Here is an 18830-nt window from a genome sequence, read left to right on the forward strand (position 1 = left end):
TCCATAGGCACCTCAATCCGTTGGGACACGGTGACGGGCCCTTTCGTCACCGCACCTCCCGTTCTTTTGACAGGGCGAGCTCTGCTGCCCTGGCACGCCTTACTGCCCAAGGCGTGCGTCGCCGGTTTACCGGCCGCTGAGCACAGGATGCAGTTCGCTTCAGCGGCGGTGCATTCGCGGGCCTTGTGGTCGGGTTGGCCGCAGCGGAAGCACAAACGGCTGCGGTCCACACCCCTGTCACAAGCGGCCCCCATGTGCCCTCCCTCTTGACACCTGTAACAGCGGAGTGGCCTCGGCTCGAGCAATAACACCCGCGCCGAGATCCACCCCACTCTGACTCTGCCGGCCACAAGAACCTTCTTGGCCGCCGCGACTGGGCAGCTGAGCCACAGCGACCTGCAGCCGTTGGCGCTCCGGACGACCACGCCCGGCCTGATAGCGCCCTCGGAGCAACCTCCATCTTTGGCGACCGCTGCCACCACCTCCTCCGCCGTCACTGAGTCGTCCAGATCCACGACCCTGATCTCGACGCATTTCGTCGGTCGATGGATCTGGACCTCGTCCGGACTCAGGACGTCGCGGAGCTTCGCCGCAAGGGCGTCCGCCGACTTCTCCGCGTCGACGGTGCCCGGCGGGATTTCTAGCATCCGCGCTCCAGTGGCCGTTGTCCTGAAGCGCACCGCAGTCAAGCCGACCTCGCTCAGCTTGATGCGGCTCTTCGCTTGCTTCAGGACAGTTTCGTACTTCAATCCTTTCTCCTCAGCACCGGGCTTCAGGGTGATGGTGATCACCGCGGTGCGAGGAGGGCGAAGTTTCCCTTTAGGGGCCTTCCTCTTCACATGACTCGAATCCGATTTCGTGGTCTTCGTCTTGTTCTTCTTGGCCGCCTTGCTCGGTTGTTTTTGAGCAACGGCGGCCCACGATAGCGACGAACTGCCTGGTTCTGCAGATGGAGGGGCAGTTTTCTCCTTTGCTGTCGCTGTTGTTGCTGCAGCTTCTTGTGCAGCCATGTTCGGCCGTTTTGCCTTCTTCTTCTTCATCTTTTTCGTGACAGCATCGGCGGGCGACTCGGATGGTGTCGTCACCCTCGATGTTGCGACTGCGGTCTGGGCTGATTGTCGGTCGGCGGCCAGCGGAGGTCGCAGCCGGGGCTCCGGAAGGAGCCGGCGCTCGATGCCCTCCATCCGGGCATTCAGCATTGTGCTAAACTGCTCCCGGTTGGAGCGCAGCGCCTCCTCCATGACACGCTGGATGTTAGCGTCATCCATCTTCGCCGGCTGCGTGCGCATCAGTGCCACTTCCCGGCGCAGCTCGGCCAGCTGACCAGATAGCTGCGCGTTGGCTGCTTCCAATCGCGCAACTTCCTCCGTGATGGTCAGGGCTCTGAGGTCCGCTACCGCGCCTTTGATGGAATTCGCGGCAGCCTTTAGAGCCCTGACGAACGTGCCCTTTAGGTTGCCGGATTTATCGGCAACTTGCAGCACCACGTCCAACGCTTCTTGGACGGCTGCGTCCAGAGCAGCTGACGTCTTCGCCGCCTCGTCAGTGGACACGTCCGGTTGACGCCTCCTGTTTCGGGCCACCCTCTCCTCCATGGCCACCTTGGCCGCTTCATTATAAGCGGCCAGCGCGTCTTCGGTTTCCCGTCTCTCCTCCTTCTGGGACAGGGTGCTCAGCTCCTCCATTGACTTGCCCAGTCCGACGTATCTTCCGTGGGTAGATGGTCTTCCACGCCCCCTTTTGTTAGCAGGCTTTAACCACCTGCTAATAGAGGACTCCGAGTCGCTACGCTGTATTGTGGCGTCGCTATCGGAGTCCGAGAGGGTGTCTTCTCTGTGGGGCCGCTTCTCTCCTTTTCTTCTTTCGTTGCCGACCGACGAGACCGACTCGAGAGAGAGTCGTTCTAGCCGGACGACGGGTACCTTGGGTGCGCCTGGGTCGTTGGTTTTGGTGTGCGCCATCGGGGCGCCCACTTCCACCACCATGTCAACTTGTCCTGTCATCGTGCCTGTGTCCGTTATGCTCGCGGTATGGTCGTCAGGAAAAATCGATAATGCATCTTTGTCCCCCCCAGAATTCGAAGTGGGACAGCCCGATCCGTGAAGCGGATCGGAGAGGGATTGGCACCCTCCTGGGGTAGTTTTACTTTGAGCTGCATTCATTTTTAAAATTTTTGCCGGGGCTGCCGGCAGGAAGAAGAAGGAAGGATAGGAGGAGGAAGGAATAAGGATGTGGAAGGGTGGGAAAGGAAACGCAGTCGGGACCGAAATACCCTTCGGCCATGCATCCCATCGCGCTGCGAGGCCACTTGGGATTCGGGGTGATTTTTTATCGAGGTTTTCTTCCTCAAAACAACAAAACTAAATTTACAAAATTTATATACACCTAATTAACAAATAACAAAATAAAATGAAATATGTATAACAACTACGACTAGATATTTACAAATATACAACACCCTCATTTGCCACGAGGCCGCGCACACAGTCCACTCTGGTGATCAGAGAAGGACCGGGGGCGACCCGTGGCCTAACCGCCGCGTCAGTCTTAGCCGTGGCCGGCGAGTAAACTCGAGCCGGCCCCGTTGCCCAGGGTACGCCACGAGGAGGCGACTGACATGTACCCCAAACCTAACCTAACCTAACCTAACCTAACCTAACCTAACCTAACCTAACCTAACCTTTTTTTTTTTTTAGTTTTACTAGGAGGAAATGCATTGACGCATTCCGCCCGGCCGAAAGGGGGTTGACCGGGACGGATATGTGGGACTCCCGGGGCAGAAGGCCCCGTCCTACCCACTAAAACCTCCTAGGATTTTCGCCTCGCCGCAAGGCGACAGGGCTACGGGAACGCGCGTGGCTCACCACCGCGGCCCTGCCAGCGGCCGTCGCTGTAAAGTGGCGACTCGTCACGAAATGTGCGCCAGGCTGTTACGGCGCACCTTCCGTCTCCACCTCCGTCAGAACCGCGACGGACTGCCCCCCGAGTCCGCCGCTGGAGGCTAGGCGGCAGCGGATGTAAAGTTCCGCCACCGTCCACAATGTGTCAAGTCCGGTTTTTTAGGGCATCCGGCCTAGATGGTCGCGGCGCCGCCGACCAGGTCTTCGTCGGCGCAGCGGGAGGGAGTTGGTGTCGTCTTCCCGCTGTCGCTCTGCCGCCTCCTTTGCGGACATTACGGTTTCGCTGAAGACCCGTAATGCCGCCCACGCCTCTGCACTCGCGACCATCTTTCGCACTAAGGCCGGAAGCGAGATGTCATATCCGATAGCCGTGAACAGGGCAGCGCGAGGCTCCGCCCAAGATGGGCACTCTGCGCGCGTGTGTTCGGCCGTGTCCACGGCTCCGTTGCCACAATGGTGGCACGTCGTTGTGGGCTCTCTGCCGGCCACGTCACACAGATATTTTGCAAAACATCCGTGGCCGGTCAGAAGCTGTGTCAGGTGGTAAGTGAGTGGGCCGTGCTTTCGCTCGACCCACTCTTTCAATGATGGCCTAATGGCCGCTACGAGTTCCCGACTCACTCCCGGAACCCGTAGCCTCTCTTCCCATTTTGCGAAGAGCCTTCCGCCGGCCTCCTCTCTCCAGCTCCGAACTTCCCGAGGATGGGGTCGGTCTCCCTCCGCTCTCGCTGCCTTCAGCCGCCAGTAGACGCTCGAGTTGATCACGGCCTCGAGGTCCCATGGCGGGCTTCCGGACAGCAGGCAGGCTGCAGTGAACGACACCGTACGGTACGCCCGAGCCGCCCTGAGCGCCATCGCTCGCTGCGGACGTCGCAGGGACGCGACGTTGCGTGTACTCAGAGCGTCCGCCCATATCGGCGCCCCGTACAGTGCCATCGATCGCACTACGCCGATGTACAGGCGTCTGCACGAGCCTCCCGGTCCTCCGACATTGGGGAGAATCCGCCCCAGCGCTCCGGCTGCAGCCACCAGTCTTGGGGCCAAGCGCCGGAAGTGCTCCTCGAACTTCCACCTGCCATCGAGGACGAGTCCCAGGTACTTCATCGTCGACCCGATGGTGATGGAAGTTCCGCCCACTGTGATGGTCATGCCCTGAGGTGGCGCGTTCCGAGGTCCATGAAAAGCAAGGGCCTCGGACTTGTGCAAGGCCACCTCGAGGCCCAGTGCACGGATGCGGTGAACCGCGTGTGCGACGCCGGCTGTGGCTCGATAAGCCGCCTCGCGATGGGAGCTGCCGCGGGCCGACACGAGGGTGTCGTCGGCGTAGCATGTGACGCTGACCCCCCGCAGAGTGGCCCCGCGCAGCACCCAGTCGTACCCGATGTTCCACAGAAGGGGCCCCAGTACCGAACCCTGTGGAACACCGCACGTCATCGGTCTTCTTCTCCAACCGTCGCTCGTCGGGTAGGAGACCGCTCTGCCCGCAAAGTAGTCACCGATCAGTCGCTGCAGGTAACACGGCACGTTGTGGTACCTCAGCGCTTCTCGGATGACTTCCCAGGGCAGGGAGTTGAAGGCGTTGGATATGTCCAACGAGACAGCCAACAAAACCCCACCCTGAGCCACCTCCTCTTCTGCCAGGTCCCTCACCCTGGCGATCGCGTCCAGCGTCGAGCGGCCGCGGCGGAAGCCATACTGTCGCTCGTTGAGGCCCGGCTCCATGCTGTCGACTAGACGGACGGCGAGCACACGCTCGAAGAGCTTGCTCACCTCGTCGAGCAGCACGATAGGTCGGTAGGCCGACGGCTGATCGGGGGCTCGACCCTCCTTACGGATGAGTACGAGCCTTCCCGTTTTCCACCGGTCGGGGAATCTGCCTTGAGCCAGACACGCTGAGAATAGGCGCCGGATGTTCACACCTATTTCTTCTGAGGCGATCACCAGGGCGCGCCCCGGAATACCGTCTGGCCCCGGAGCTGTCCTCTTGGAACGGAGCCTAAGGACAGCAGCGGACAACTCCGCCTCGGTGACCGGGGGCGCCAGATCTCGTTCGTCTCGTTCGCTGCGCAGTGGGGCCATCGATGGAGGGACGAACTCTCGACGCTCCGGGAACAGCGCGCTCGCAACGCTCTCCAGAAGGTGTGGCTGGAGAGTGGTGGTGAGCGGGGGTGTCCAGGGTCGGAGTTTTTGTCTCACGACCCGGTACGGTCTCCCCCACGGATCCCTGTCGAGGGTCTCGAGCCACTCCGTCCACGCCGCTTCCTTCGCCTGTGCTATGGCCTTTTGGAGCGTAACACAGGCGTCTCTGTAGGCGGTGTAAAGGGCCGCCTCCAGATCATGGTCGCGGACTCTCCTCCGTCTGCATCGGGCGTACTGGCGGCGGGCCGCAACGCAGGCTCTCCGTAGCTGACGGAGTTCCGGCCGCCACCAGTATACGCGGCGACGTGGAGTCTGAGGCTTGACTCTCGGCATCGCCACATCGCAAATGCGGAACAGGGCGGCGCCGAGTCGGTCAGCCTCTCGGTCTGCCTGGACCTGGACCTGGACCACCGGGTCGGAACCGGCGCACCAGGCCTCCACGATGGCCGCCTCTTTTGCCAACTGGCTGTCGAGACGGCCCAGACTCCACCGCGGACCTTCTGACCGCACAACAGCGGGCCGGACGACCGGTGCCGCGGAGACATCGTATCGGATGTATCGATGATCCGATAGAGTCTCCACGGCCGTCTCCACCCTCCAGTCTCGAACACGGCGGGCTAGGGCGATGGACGCGAACGTTACGTCCACGATCGACTCGCCCTGCTGCCGCACGCACGTGCTCTCCGACCCACTGTTGATCACCGCGAGGCCCAGTGACACAGCCCACTCCTCCAGCGCCTCGCCCCTGGCGTCCGTCGAAGGGGAACCCCAAGCCGTAGATTTGGCATTGAAGTCCCCCGCGACTAACACCGGGTTGGGCGATGCCTGCCCGACCAGAGCCCCGACCTCAACGAGTAGCTGTTCAAACTCCGCGAGACTCCGGTTGGGCGAGGCGTAAACGCCCACGATCGCCACACCCCCGACTGCAGCGACTACGAACCCTCTGCCCCTGGCTACCCCTTCGATAGCAGGGGAACCAGCGACGGCAGGGGCGACGATCGCCACCACTCCCTCGTGGTCGGACACCCAGTCGTCCCGTAAATGAACGACATAGGGCTCCGAGACCACCGCCACGTCGATTTGCCACTCTGCCATGCTTTGGACTAGCAGGTCCTGGGCCCTGGCAGAGTGGTTGATGTTCGCCTGGAGACAGCGCCGGGCCATTATTGGGCGGTCTCCATGGGCTCCTCAACAGTCCTCTGGGACGCGGTGACGGGCCCTTTCGCCACCGCTCCTCCCTTCTTTGAGGCGAGACGAGTTTTGCTGCCCTGGCACGCCTTGCTACCGACGGCATGTGCCGCAGGCTTACCGGCCGCTGAGCACACGATACAATTGGCTTCAGCGGCGGTACACTCCCTGGCCCTGTGATCGGGAAGGCCGCAGCGGAAGCACAGACGGCTGCGGTCGACACCCCTATCACATTTGGCCCCCATGTGGCCCCCCTCCAAGCACCTGAAGCAGCGCAGCGGCCTCGGCTCGAGCAGTCTCACTCGTGCCGAGACCCACCCCACCTTGACGCGGCCCACCTCCAGCACTCTTTTTGCCGCCGCCACCGGGCAGCTCATCCAGAGGGAGCCGGAGCCGCCGGAGCGCCGGGCAATAACACCCGGTTTTATTGCTCCAGCGGAACAACCCCCCTCTTCGGCGACCGCAGACACCACCTCCACCGCAGTCACCGAGTCGTCCAGGTCCAAGATTCTCAACTCGACACACTTAGTCGGTCTATGGACCTGGACCGCGTCCGAGCTGAGGACCTCGCGGAGCTTGACCGCCAGGGCATCCGCCGCCTTCTCCGCGTCGTTGGTACCCGGCGGGACCTCCAGCATCCGTGCCCCCGTTGCCGTCGTGCGGAAGCGCACAGAGGTGAGGCCTACCTCGCCGAGCTTAATTCGGCTTTTGGCCTCGACGAGAACATCCTCATACCTCACCCCTTTCTCCTCGGCACCGGGCTTCAGGGTGATGGTGATCACCGCGGTGCGAGGAGAGCGAAGTTTCCTTCCGGGACGCCTTTCTTTCGACTTCTTTTCCGGCGCCTTAGGCTTCTTGGGCGGCTTATTCGGCTGTTGACGAACAACAGCCGCCCAAGATGCTCCGGAGCCGCCTGGCTTCGGCGCTGGTGGAGGAGCGGTCTTCTTGGCCGCAGCCGCTGCCGCCTCCTTGGCAGCCATGCTAGGGCGTTTCGTCTTCTTTTTTGGCTTTTTGTCAGCCTTCTCTACTACTTTGGCAGTGGGCGGCTCGACTGGTGCCGACACCCTTGCTGTATTGCTGCTAGCTGCAGCTTCTGCCTCCTTGCGGTCTGCAGCTAGCGGAGGCCGCAACCGAGGCTCCGGAAGGAGGCGGCGCTCGATGCCCTCCATCCGGGCGTTCAGCATGTTGCCGAACTGCTCTCGGCTGGACCGCAGCGCCTCCTCCATGATGCGCTTGAGACCTTCCTCGTTGTTATCCTGCGGTTTTCGGCGCATCTCGGCCACCTCTCTGCGCAGTTCGGCCAACTGGCCCGAAAGCTGTGCGTTAGCAGCTTCCAGGCGGGCCACCTCCTCTGACATGGTCAGAGCTCTAAGTTCCGCTACCGCACCTTTGATGGTGTCAGCGGCAGTCTTCAGAGCCCTGACGAAAGTACCCTTCAGGTTGCCCGACTTGTCGGCAACCTGGAGCACCACGTCTAACGCCTGCTGGACTGTCGTGTCCAAAGCGGCGGACGTCTTCGGTGCGTCCTCGGCATGCTCATCTGTCTGTCGGTTCGCTCTGCGGGCCGCTCTCTCTTCCAGCGCCAACTTGGCCGTTTCGTTGTAAACGGCCAACGCGTCCTCCGTTTGGAAGCGATCCGTCTTCGCCTTCGACTTCGCTTCGCGGAGCTCTTCCTGCGACTTCCCTATGCCCACGTATCTTCCATGGGTGGGCGGACGGCCTCGCCCCCTCTTAGTGGCGGGTTTTAGCCACCTGCTCACTGAGGATTCCGAATTATCACCCAGCTGCACGCTCGCGTCGCTCTCAGAGCCAGAGCAGCTTTCCTCAGCGTGAGTCCGCTTCGCACCCTTCTGCCTCTTCTGTGTCATCTCCTTGGGTGTGTCATCTCCCGACTCCACCGTCATCATGCTGCAGACCGACGAGTCCGACTCGGAGAGTCGCACAGGCCGGGCAGCTAGTCCTTCATTCAAGCCAAGGTCGTTGGTTTCAGCGCGCGCCATCGGGGCGCCCACCTCCACCGCCATATCAACAGTCATACGACTCGACACGCTGTCGGTATCCGACAGCGCGCCCATCCTCTCCAGTCGTACCACAGGTATTTTTTTGGTATAATCGGTGTCCGTTATGCTCGCGGTATGGTCGTCGTGACAAATCGATCGTGCGACTTTGTCCCCCTCATATTTCGATATGGGACTGCCCGATCCGTGAAGCGAATCGGGGAGGGATTGGCACCCTCCTGAGGAATAATTTTTTTTAGTAGCACTCATTTTAAAGATTTTTTGCCGGGGCTGCCGGCAGGAAGAAGGAAGGATAGGAGGAGGAAGGAATAAGGATGTGGAAGGGTGGGAAAGGAAACGCAGTCGGGACCGAAATACCCTTCGGCCATGCATCCCATCGCGCTGCGAGGCCACTTGGGATTCGGGGTGATTTTTTATCGAGGTTTTCTTCCTCAAACCAACAAAAGAAATTTACAAATTTATATACACCTACCTAATTAAGAAATAATCAAAATAAACATGAAATATGTATAAAAACTACGACTATATATTTACAGATATACAACACCCTCATTTGCCACGAGGCCGCGCACACAGTCCACTCTGGTGATCAGAGAAGGACCGGGGGCGACCCGTGGCCTAACCGCCGCGTCAGTCTTAGCCGTGGCCGGCGAGTAAACTCGAGCCGGCCCCGTTGCCCAGGGTACGCCACGAGGAGGCGACTGACATGTACCCCAACCTAACCTAACCTAACCTAACCTAACCTAACCTAACCTAACCTAACCTAACCTAACCTAACCTAACCTTTTTTTTTTTTTTTTTTTTTTTTTTTTTTTTTTTTTTTTTTTTTTTTTTTTTTTCTCGCTGGAAAAACGCGTTACGCGCTTCCCCCACGTGATGGAAGGTGGGGGGGTGTGTGGGACTCCCCGGAGCCCTGGACGCCGAGTGCGCCCAGGTACGCCGGGTTTACCCACTAAAAAAAAACCAGCGGTACCCTCTCCGTCTTTCGGCGGGCGCCACGGGATCGCTTGCGCATGCTACCGTGACGCCCTGACGGTCGGCCCGCCTATGCGGGCCTCCAACACCTAGAGGGGGTTCTCGGGGTACTGAGACCCCCCCTAGTCCCTGCGACGCCTATTGAGGCGGGGGGAGAAGGTGCGCGTAGCGCTTCTTCCTCCTCCCCGGTCGTCTTCGGCGGAGCGGGTCTGCAGCGGCATCCTCTTCCCGCTCCCGCTCCGCGGCTTCCTTCTGCGACATCACGCTTTCGCAGAAGGAGCGCATCTCCGACCAACACGTCTCACTACCGAGCATTTCGTTGACGATGCTCGGCAGCGAGAGGTCTCCGCCCATAGTCGCCGCAAGGGTGTGCCTCTGGGGCCCCCACGCAGCACACTCACTCAGGGTGTGGTGCGCCGTGTCGACTGGCGCACCACACTCGTGGCAGGAGGGTGACACCTCCCGCCGCGCTATCCCGTGCAGGTACTTACCGAAGCATCCGTGCCCGGTAAGTACCTGCGTCATCCTGAAGGTGAGTGTGCCCTTCTTCCTCTCGACCCAGCGACTCAAGTGGGGCCGGATCGCCTCCACTGTCGCCAGGCCCGCCGTGGGTGACCCCAGATCCTCCTGCCATCGGGCGATCAGGGCTCGCTGGGCTAGAGCCCTGATCCGCCCGACCTCCGCCGACCCTGGACGGTCGCCGCGGTTCCTCGCCTCGACCCGGAACCGGTACACTTCCGCGAGCACCTCCGCCTGGAGCTCCCAGGGCGGATCGCCCGCGAGAAGTGTCGCCGCAGCCCACGACACCGTACGGTACCCTCTGATGCCTCTCACCGCTATGACCCTCTGCGGCTTACGCAGCAGGGCCCGGTTGTCAGCGGTGAGGGCGTCGACCCAGATCGGGGCACCGTACAGCGCCATCGACCTCACTACACCGGAATATAGACGCCGGCATAGCGATCCCGGCCCCCCCACATTCGGAAGGAGGCGGCCGAGAGCGGCGGCGGCGTTGATGAGCCTCGGGCCGAGATGGACAAAATGCTGCCCGAAGCTCCATCGACCGTCCAGGATGAGGCCCAGATACTTCATCTGGGCCTGCACCTTGATCACCGTCCCCCGGACGGTGATACTCGCCCCTCGTGGGGGTCCTTGCCGTGGACCGTGGAACAGGAGGGCCTCCGTTTTGGATATGGAGACCCTCAAGCCCAGCATTCCCATACGGTCCACGGTGAGAGCCGTTCCGACCTCGGCGAGGCGTGCCGCCTCCCGAAAGTCCCGCCCAGTCGCCGTGACGAGAGTGTCGTCAGCGTAGCACAACACCCCCATCCCGGGAAGGACGGGAGCTCGCAGGAGCCAGTCGAAACCGACGTTCCACAGGATTGGGCCGAGAACCGACCCCTGTGGAACGCCGCAGCCTACCCGACGCCGGACCAGCCTCCCATCGACCCCCGCCCAGAGGACCTCCCTGTCCTGGAGGTACGCCTCCAGCAGCCTCCTGAGATAGGTCGGCACCCCATGGTATCGGAGTGCCTCCCGTATCGTCTCGAAAGGGAGACTGTTGAAGGCGTTCGCCACGTCGAGCGAAACCGCCAGGACGACTTGCCCCCGGGCCACCGCTTCCGTCGTCCGAGTCTTCAGGGCGTCCAGGGCGTCGACCGTCGACCGGCCCGCCCTGAACCCGTACTGAGCCTCTGAGAGACCCGGACCGACCTCCTCGAGGTGCTGAACGAGACGGGCTGCGAGGACCTTCTCGAAGAGTTTGCCCGTCTCGTTCAGCAGCACTATTGGCCTGTATGCCGAAGGGGAATCCATCGGCCGACCTTCCTTCGGCAACAGGACCAACTTTCCTTCCTTCCAAGGCTTCGGAAACTGCCCGCTGCACAGGCACTCGTCGAACAGCTCCCGAAGCCTTGCACCCAGGAATTCCAGGGCGTCGCACAGAACACGCCCTGGAACCCCGTCCGGACCCGGCGCCGTGTTCTTGGCCCTCAAGCGGCCGAGGGCCATCTCCATCTCCCGCTCCGTGATCAGTGGTGGAGCCACTGCGTCTTCGATCACGGAGCGGGGGGCCATCTGCGGAGGGACATGCTCGCCTGGATGGGGAAAGAGTTCCCCGACCAGGCGCAGGAGGAGTTCCGGCGGCAGCGTCTCAGTGACGGGGGCGCCTTGAGTGCGGAACTTTCCGCGTACGCCGCGGTACGGGCGCCCCCACGGGTCTCGATTGAGACCCGCCAGAAGCTCCTCCCTGGCCTTCTCCTTGGCCTTGCTTATCGCCAGCTGCAGATCTTTTTTCAACTGGCGATAAGCGTCCAGCATCCGTCCCTCCAGGTCCGTGTCGAGGCCGTTGCGCCTTCGACAGCGGACGTAGGCCCTCCGCGCCCGGCAGCACGTCGCCCGAAGGTTGGCGATTTCGGGCGACCACCAATAGACGTGCCGGCGCGGAACCCTGCGCCGGGTCCGAGGCATGGCCGCATCGCAGACCTCCTTGAGCGAACTGCGCATGCGGCCCGCCAGCTCCTCTGCGCTGGCGCCCTCCGTCCTCCCCGCGGAACCCCACCGCTGCACGATGGCGGCCTCCTTGACCAGCTCTCGATCGACCTGGCCGAGAGACCACCTCGGCAGCGTAGTCGGCACCCTCTGGGGTTCCGCCGGCCTGCTAGAGGTGGAGATCTCGAATCGGATGTACCGGTGATCCGATAGAGTCTCCACCTCCTCCTCCACTCTCCAGTCGACCACTCTGCGTGCAACGACAGGGGTGGCGAACGAAACGTCCACCACGGAACCCCCCTGATGTCGCACGCAGGTGTGAACCTGCCCCCTGTTTAGAAGGGACAGGTCGGAGAGCAGGGCCCACACCTGGACGGCCCTCCCTCGCGGATTCGTGGCGGGGTTGCCCCAGGCACGCGACTTTGCGTTTAAGTCGCCGAGAACCAGTATCGGTTTCGGCGACTGCCTGGCCACCGCAGCTCTGACTAAGCCGAGGTAAGTCTCGAACTCAGCCAGGCTGCGATTAGGGGAGAAGTACGTACCGACGACGACGTACTCCCCCCACCCCACCACTACGTAGCCCGAGCCCCTCTCGATGAGTGAGAGGGGGGGGCCCGTTCCGCTCCTCGTGAGAACCGCCACGGTGTCGTCCGAGTCCCCCAGCCAGTGAGGTAGGGGAGGGACGAAGTAGGGCTCGCAGGCCACCGCCAGGTCTACCTGCCACTCCGCCATGGACTGCAGCAGAAGGTCCTGCGCTCCGGCGGAGTGGTTCACGTTCGATTGTAGGAAGCTCAGGTGTGCTGGCATACTTGATTCTTCTGAGCTTCCTCCGTAGCCTGGCGGCTTTCCTCGCGCGGGGCTAATTTACGTTAATGATCCTTCCGCAGGAAACCTAACCTAACCTAACCTAACCTAACCTAACCTAACCTTTTTTTTTTTTTTTTTTTTTTTTTTTTTTTTTTTTTTTTTTCGCTGGAAAAACGCATTACGCGCTTCCCCCACGTGATGGAAGGTGGGGGGGTGTGTGGGACTCCCCGGAGCCCTGGACGCCGAGTGCGCCCAGGTACGCCGGGTTTACCCACTAAAAAACCAGCGGTACCCTCTCCGTCTTTCGGCGGGCGCCACGGGATCGCTTGCGCATGCTACCGTGACGCCCTGACGGTCGGCCCGCCTATGCGGGCCTCCAACACCTAGAGGGGGTTCTCGGGGTACTGAGACCCCCCCTAGTCCCTGCGACGCCTATTGAGGCGGGGGGAGAAGGTGCGCGTAGCGCTTCTTCCTCCTCCCCGGTCGTCTTCGGCGGAGCGGGTCTGCAGCGGCATCCTCTTCCCGCTCCCGCTCCGCGGCTTCCTTCTGCGACATCACGCTTTCGCAGAAGGAGCGCATCTCCGACCAACACGTCTCACTACCGAGCATTTCGTTGACGATGCTCGGCAGCGAGAGGTCTCCGCCCATAGTCGCCGCAAGGGTGTGCCTCTGGGGCACCCACGCAGCACACTCACTCAGGGTGTGGTGCGCCGTGTCGACTGGCGCACCACACTCGTGGCAGGAGGGTGACACCTCCCGCCGCGCTATCCCGTGCAGGTACTTACCGAAGCATCCATGCCCGGTAAGTACCTGCGTCATCCTGAAGGTGAGTGTGCCCTTCTTCCTCTCGACCCAGCGACTCAAGTGGGGCCGGATCGCCTCCACTGTCGCCAGGCCCGCCGTGGGTGACCCCAGATCCTCCTGCCATCGGGCGATCAGGGCTCGCTGGGCTAGAGCCCTGATCCGCCCGACCTCCGCCGACCCTGGACGGTCGCCGCGGTTCCTCGCCTCGACCCGGAACCGGTACACTTCCGCGAGCACCTCCGCCTGGAGCTCCCAGGGCGGATCGCCCGCGAGAAGTGTCGCCGCAGCCCACGACACCGTACGGTACCCTCTGATGCCTCTCACCGCTATGACCCTCTGCGGCTTACGCAGCAGGGCCCGGTTGTCAGCGGTGAGGGCGTCGACCCAGATCGGGGCACCGTACAGCGCCATCGACCTCACTACACCGGAATATAGACGCCGGCATAGCGATCCCGGCCCCCCCACATTCGGAAGGAGGCGGCCGAGAGCGGCGGCGGCGTTGATGAGCCTCGGGCCGAGATGGACAAAATGCTGCCCGAAGCTCCATCGACCGTCCAGGATGAGGCCCAGATACTTCATCTGGGCCTGCACCTTGATCACCGTCCCCCGGACGGTGATACTCGCCCCTCGTGGGGGTCCTTGCCGTGGACCGTGGAACAGGAGGGCCTCCGTTTTGGATATGGAGACCCTCAAGCCCAGCATTCCCATACGGTCCACGGTGAGAGCCGTTCCGACCTCGGCGAGGCGTGCCGCCTCCCGAAAGTCCCGCCCAGTCGCCGTGACGAGAGTGTCGTCAGCGTAGCACAACACCCCCATCCCGGGAAGGACGGGAGCTCGCAGGAGCCAGTCGAAACCGACGTTCCACAGGATTGGGCCGAGAACCGACCCCTGTGGAACGCCGCAGCCTACCCGACGCCGGACCAGCCTCCCATCGACCCCCGCCCAGAGGACCTCCCTGTCCTGGAGGTACGCCTCCAGCAGCCTCCTGAGATAGGTCGGCACCCCATGGTATCGGAGTGCCTCCCGTATCGTCTCGAAAGGGAGACTGTTGAAGGCGTTCGCCACGTCGAGCGAAACCGCCAGGACGACTTGCCCCCGGGCCACCGCTTCCGTCGTCCGAGTCTTCAGGGCGTCCAGGGCGTCGACCGTCGACCGGCCCGCCCTGAACCCGTACTGAGCCTCTGAGAGACCCGGACCGACCTCCTCGAGGTGCTGAACGAGACGGGCTGCGAGGACCTTCTCGAAGAGTTTGCCCGTCTCGTTCAGCAGCACTATTGGCCTGTATGCCGAAGGGGAATCCATCGGCCGACCTTCCTTCGGCAACAGGACCAACTTTCCTTCCTTCCAAGGCTTCGGAAACTGCCCGCTGCACAGGCACTCGTCGAACAGCTCCCGAAGCCTTGCACCCAGGAATTCCAGGGCGTCGCACAGAACACGCCCTGGAACCCCGTCCGGACCCGGCGCCGTGTTCTTGGCCCTCAAGCGGCCGAGGGCCATCTCCATCTCCCGCTCCGTGATCAGTGGTGGAGCCACTGCGTCTTCGATCACGGAGCGGGGGGCCATCTGCGGAGGGACATGCTCGCCTGGATGGGGAAAGAGTTCCCCGACCAGGCGCAGGAGGAGTTCCGGCGGCAGCGTCTCAGTGACGGGGGCGCCTTGGGTGCGGAACTTTCCGCGTACGCCGCGGTACGGGCGCCCCCACGGGTCTCGATTGAGACCTGCCAGAAGCTCCTCCCTGGCCTTCTCCTTGGCCTTGCTTATCGCCAGCTGCAGATCTTTTTTCAACTGGCGATAAGCGTCCAGCATCTGTCCCTCCAGGTCCGTGTCGAGGCCGTTGCGCCTTCGACAGCGGACGTAGGCCCTCCGCGCCCGGCAGCACGTCGCCCGAAGGTCGGCGATTTCGGGCGACCACCAATAGACGTGCCGGCGCGGAACCCTGCGCCGGGTCCGAGGCATGGCCGCATCGCAGACCTCCTTGAGCGAACTGCGCATGCGGCCCGCCAGCTCCTCTGCGCTGGCGCCCTCCGTCCTCCCCGCGGAACCCCACCGCTGCACGATGGCGGCCTCCTTGACCAGCTCTCGATCGACCTGGCCGAGAGACCACCTCGGCAGCGTAGTCGGCACCCTCTGGGGTTCCGCCGGCCTGCGAGAGGTGAAGATCTCGAATCGGATGTACCGGTGATCCGATAGAGTCTCCACCTCCTCCTCCACTCTCCAGTCGACCACTCTGCGTGCAACGACAGGGGTGGCGAACGAAACGTCCACCACGGAACCCCCCTGATGTCGCACGCAGGTGTGAACCTGCCCCCTGTTGAGAAGGGACAGGTCGGAGAGCAGGGCCCACACCTGGACGGCCCTCCCTCGCGGATTCGTGGCGGGGTTGCCCCAGGCACGCGACTTTGCGTTTAAGTCGCCGAGAACCAGTATCGGTTTCGGCGACTGCCTGGCCACCGCAGCTCTGACTAAGCCGAGGTAAGTCTCGAACTCAGCCAGGCTGCGATTAGGGGAGAAGTACGTACCGACGACGACGTACTCCCCCCACCCCACCACTACGTAGCCCGAGCCCCTCTCGATGAGTGAGAGGGGGGGGCCCGTTCCGCTCCTCGTGAGAACCGCCACGGTGTCGTCCGAGTCCCCCAGCCAGTGAGGTAGGGGAGGGACGAAGTAGGGCTCGCAGGCCACCGCCAGGTCTACCTGCCACTCCGCCATGGACTGCAGCAGAAGGTCCTGCGCTCCGGCGGAGTGGTTCACGTTCGATTGTAGGAAGCTCAGGTGTGCTGGCATACTTGATTCTTCTGAGCTTCCTCCGTAGCCTGGCGGCTTTCCTCGCGTGGGGCGGTCCTGGTTCCTTGGACCGCTTTACCCTTCGTGATGGGGGGGTTGCAATCCCTGGCCCCCATCAGGTGCCCCGAAGGCTTGCCGGCCTCTGCGCAGACCGCGCAGCGCATCTTGGCCGTGCATTCCGCTGACTTGTGGCCGTCCGAGCCACAGCGGTAGCACAGGCCTCCCCTCTCCGCCTTCGACGGGCAGAGCGCCCGTGTATGGCCAAGGCCCATACACTTGTAGCAGCGCATAGGGCGCTGCTCCACGACGGCCACCTTGGCCGAGCTCCACCCGACGAGGAGGCGACCGGCAGCGGCCAGCTTCTTCGCTGCCGTGAGGGGGCAGGTGACGCGGACCATCCCCATATAGCCGGGTAACCTAACCTAACCTAACCTAACCTAACCTAACCTAACCTAACCTAACCTAACCTAACCTAACCTAACCTAACCTAACCTAACCTAACCTAACCTAACCTAACCTAACCTAACCTAACCTAACCTAACCTAACCTAACCTAACCTAACCTAACCTAACCTACCTACCTACCTACCTACCTACCTACCTACCTACCTACCTACCTACCTACCTACCTACCTACCTACCTACCTACCTACCTACCTACCTACCTACCTACCTACCTACCTACCTACCTACCTACCTACCTACCTACCTACCTACCTACCTACCTACCTACCTACCTACCTACCTACCTACCTACCTACCTACCTACCTACCTACCTACCTACCTACCTACCTTGCAGGCACGCTGCATTTATCCGTCGCCTTTTTAAAACATCTGCTAGCTCTCTTCCTCTCCCAGACATCGTTCCTACATTCCAACTTGCACACCTCAATCTTAACTCTCTCACACTTCGAGCTCGCTTCTTACGTCGCACCCGCCCGTTCCGGTGCGACAACCCTTGTCCATTTCCCACAGGAGCCGGGTGCTGCCCCTGCGCGTCGCCTGTGGGGTACGCCCTAGCCCTATCACTCGTAGCGATCGAGCTGTAGTGCGCCTGCCATGCCTCGACTGTAATTTCGCGTATCCGCCTCCTGAAATACGATAATGGAACTTTATCGTAGACAAAATGTCCCAAACCTGGGCCCAAAAGATTCGTTAAGAGGTAAATTTAAAGAAATTAAAATAATGACTTTCGCTTCTTAATTTGTTGTTGATAATGTTATGTATGTACGCAAAAACATAAATGATTTTCTTAGAAATTGTGACGTACATTCTATTAACAATATGAACAAGAATAAACTTGTTACTCCAAGTAGCCGATTACACAGGATTAGTAACTCTTTTTTTTTTTTTGGGGCAATGTATACCTTTTTACAACAGGATCCTAGAAAACGTTAAAATTATTCAATTATAAAATTCAAAAGAACCGTTAATCACAATCGTTGTTTGTGTGCTAAAGGATATTACAACACTAATGACGTTTTAGTTGACTGCACACCTTGGGAATGAAATGATTGCCTCCAGGCTGTTTCAAATAACTGAAATATAATTATTATTGTACATGCATCCTATCGGCCTATAGGATTTCGGGTGGGTGTAGTCCTCTTTGGCTGATTTCCGGAGGATGCACACGTGGGCGACCCTCCACTGATTGGGGAAGTACGACGGCGACAAGCATTTGTTTGCCATCGCCAGAAATACCTCCCTGTCACTGACTCCCTGTCACAGCTTATAGCCGCATTGCATATGTCGGATGTCAGTCCATCCGGGCCAGGAGCTTTCTTTGGATTCAGGTTCAAAAGAACCATTTCCAGTTCTGCGTTGGTGAAAGGTGTATCGTCGTCCGACACATCTTGAATTTCCTCTAGTGTTTTGTTATCAGCGATCGCTCTTATTGATCGCTATTTGTCGTTTTCGGTTTCTACAGAGTCGTTGGGATAAAACGTGCTCGCTATAAGTTCAGCTGACTTTTGGTGGTAGTGTTTCGCCAGCTGAATCTCTTAGGAGTAGGTCTTCGCTCCTTTTCGACGATTTCCTTATTACCCTACTAGTATTTACCATCCCAGACACTTTCGCGGTCCTGAGTCGAACAAAACTCTTTCCAGCTTTGAGTGACAGCTTCGATCTGTCGCCCTTTGTAGTTTTCCCTTGCCTGTACGTACTCTTGGATGAGAACGAGATGCCTTCGGCAGAGTGCAGCACTCCGGATTCCGCGTTTTTTCCTAAGCACATCCTTTTTTAACAGTTAAGTATAAAGCACGTCTAGTGATTAAAGGATGTTCACAAAGTGCTAGAATTGACTACACTGAAAGTTTTTCTTTCTTTTTTATACCTTTACTGTGTTATTAAATCCCAAATTTATATTTATTTAGGTTTATTGGTAATTCGACGTATTCCCGTTAGGAGTTGATAGGGGTGATTATTTGCGATAATTTTAACTCCCATATGCATTATGCAAAAGTTAACCATTTTTGAGGTATAACGTTTTTTTATTATTTACTTACTATTTTTATTTTTATTTACTATTTTTTCTTCTGATTTATATAAACGAATAAACACTAGCTTTTTGTTAATATTAAAACAATAATTATCGGTCCAAATTTAAAAATGCGAGACGGCAAATGGTGTTATTTAAATTTTTTTTATATTTTATAAAAACATACAGAGAAGTACTAAGTCCAACGTTCCATTGTATTGGAAGCGAAGATAATCGATGCGATTTATGAAC

The 18830-nt window shown here is 59.9% G+C and overlaps 2 protein-coding genes across 2 annotated transcripts; both read right to left on the bottom strand.

The window, feature by feature from the left end:
* Positions 1-6202: 6202 nt before the first annotated feature.
* On the bottom strand, positions 6203-10309 carry LOC125067884. The gene is made up of 2 exons (XM_047676779.1): positions 9956-10309; positions 6203-8305 (listed from the first exon to the last, which is right to left on the bottom strand). The coding sequence occupies exons 1-2, from the start codon at positions 10307-10309 to the stop codon at positions 6203-6205; spliced, it is 2457 nt and encodes an 818-aa protein (XP_047532735.1).
* A 3234-nt stretch (positions 10310-13543) lies between these two features.
* On the bottom strand, positions 13544-13897 carry LOC125067947 (the record flags this gene model as incomplete). Its single annotated transcript, XM_047676866.1, has 1 exon — positions 13544-13897. A coding segment is annotated over exon 1 (354 nt), but the record flags the coding sequence as incomplete, so codon positions are not given.
* Positions 13898-18830: the final 4933 nt, after the last annotated feature.

Source organism: Vanessa atalanta, chromosome 12 (assembly GCF_905147765.1).
Source record: "Vanessa atalanta chromosome 12, ilVanAtal1.2, whole genome shotgun sequence".
Lineage (NCBI taxonomy): Eukaryota > Metazoa > Arthropoda > Insecta > Lepidoptera > Nymphalidae > Vanessa > Vanessa atalanta.

Excerpts from the sequence above, each read along its gene's own strand:
- LOC125067884 (XM_047676779.1), bottom strand. The coding sequence starts at position 10,309 with ATGAAGTATCTGGGCCTCATCCTGGACGGTCGATGGAGCTTCGGGCAG. Across the intron at positions 8,306-9,955 it reads AGGCGGAGGTGCTCGCGGAA|AGGATGGGCGCGCTGTCGGA; the intron begins GTGTACCGGTTC and ends GTACGACTGGAG.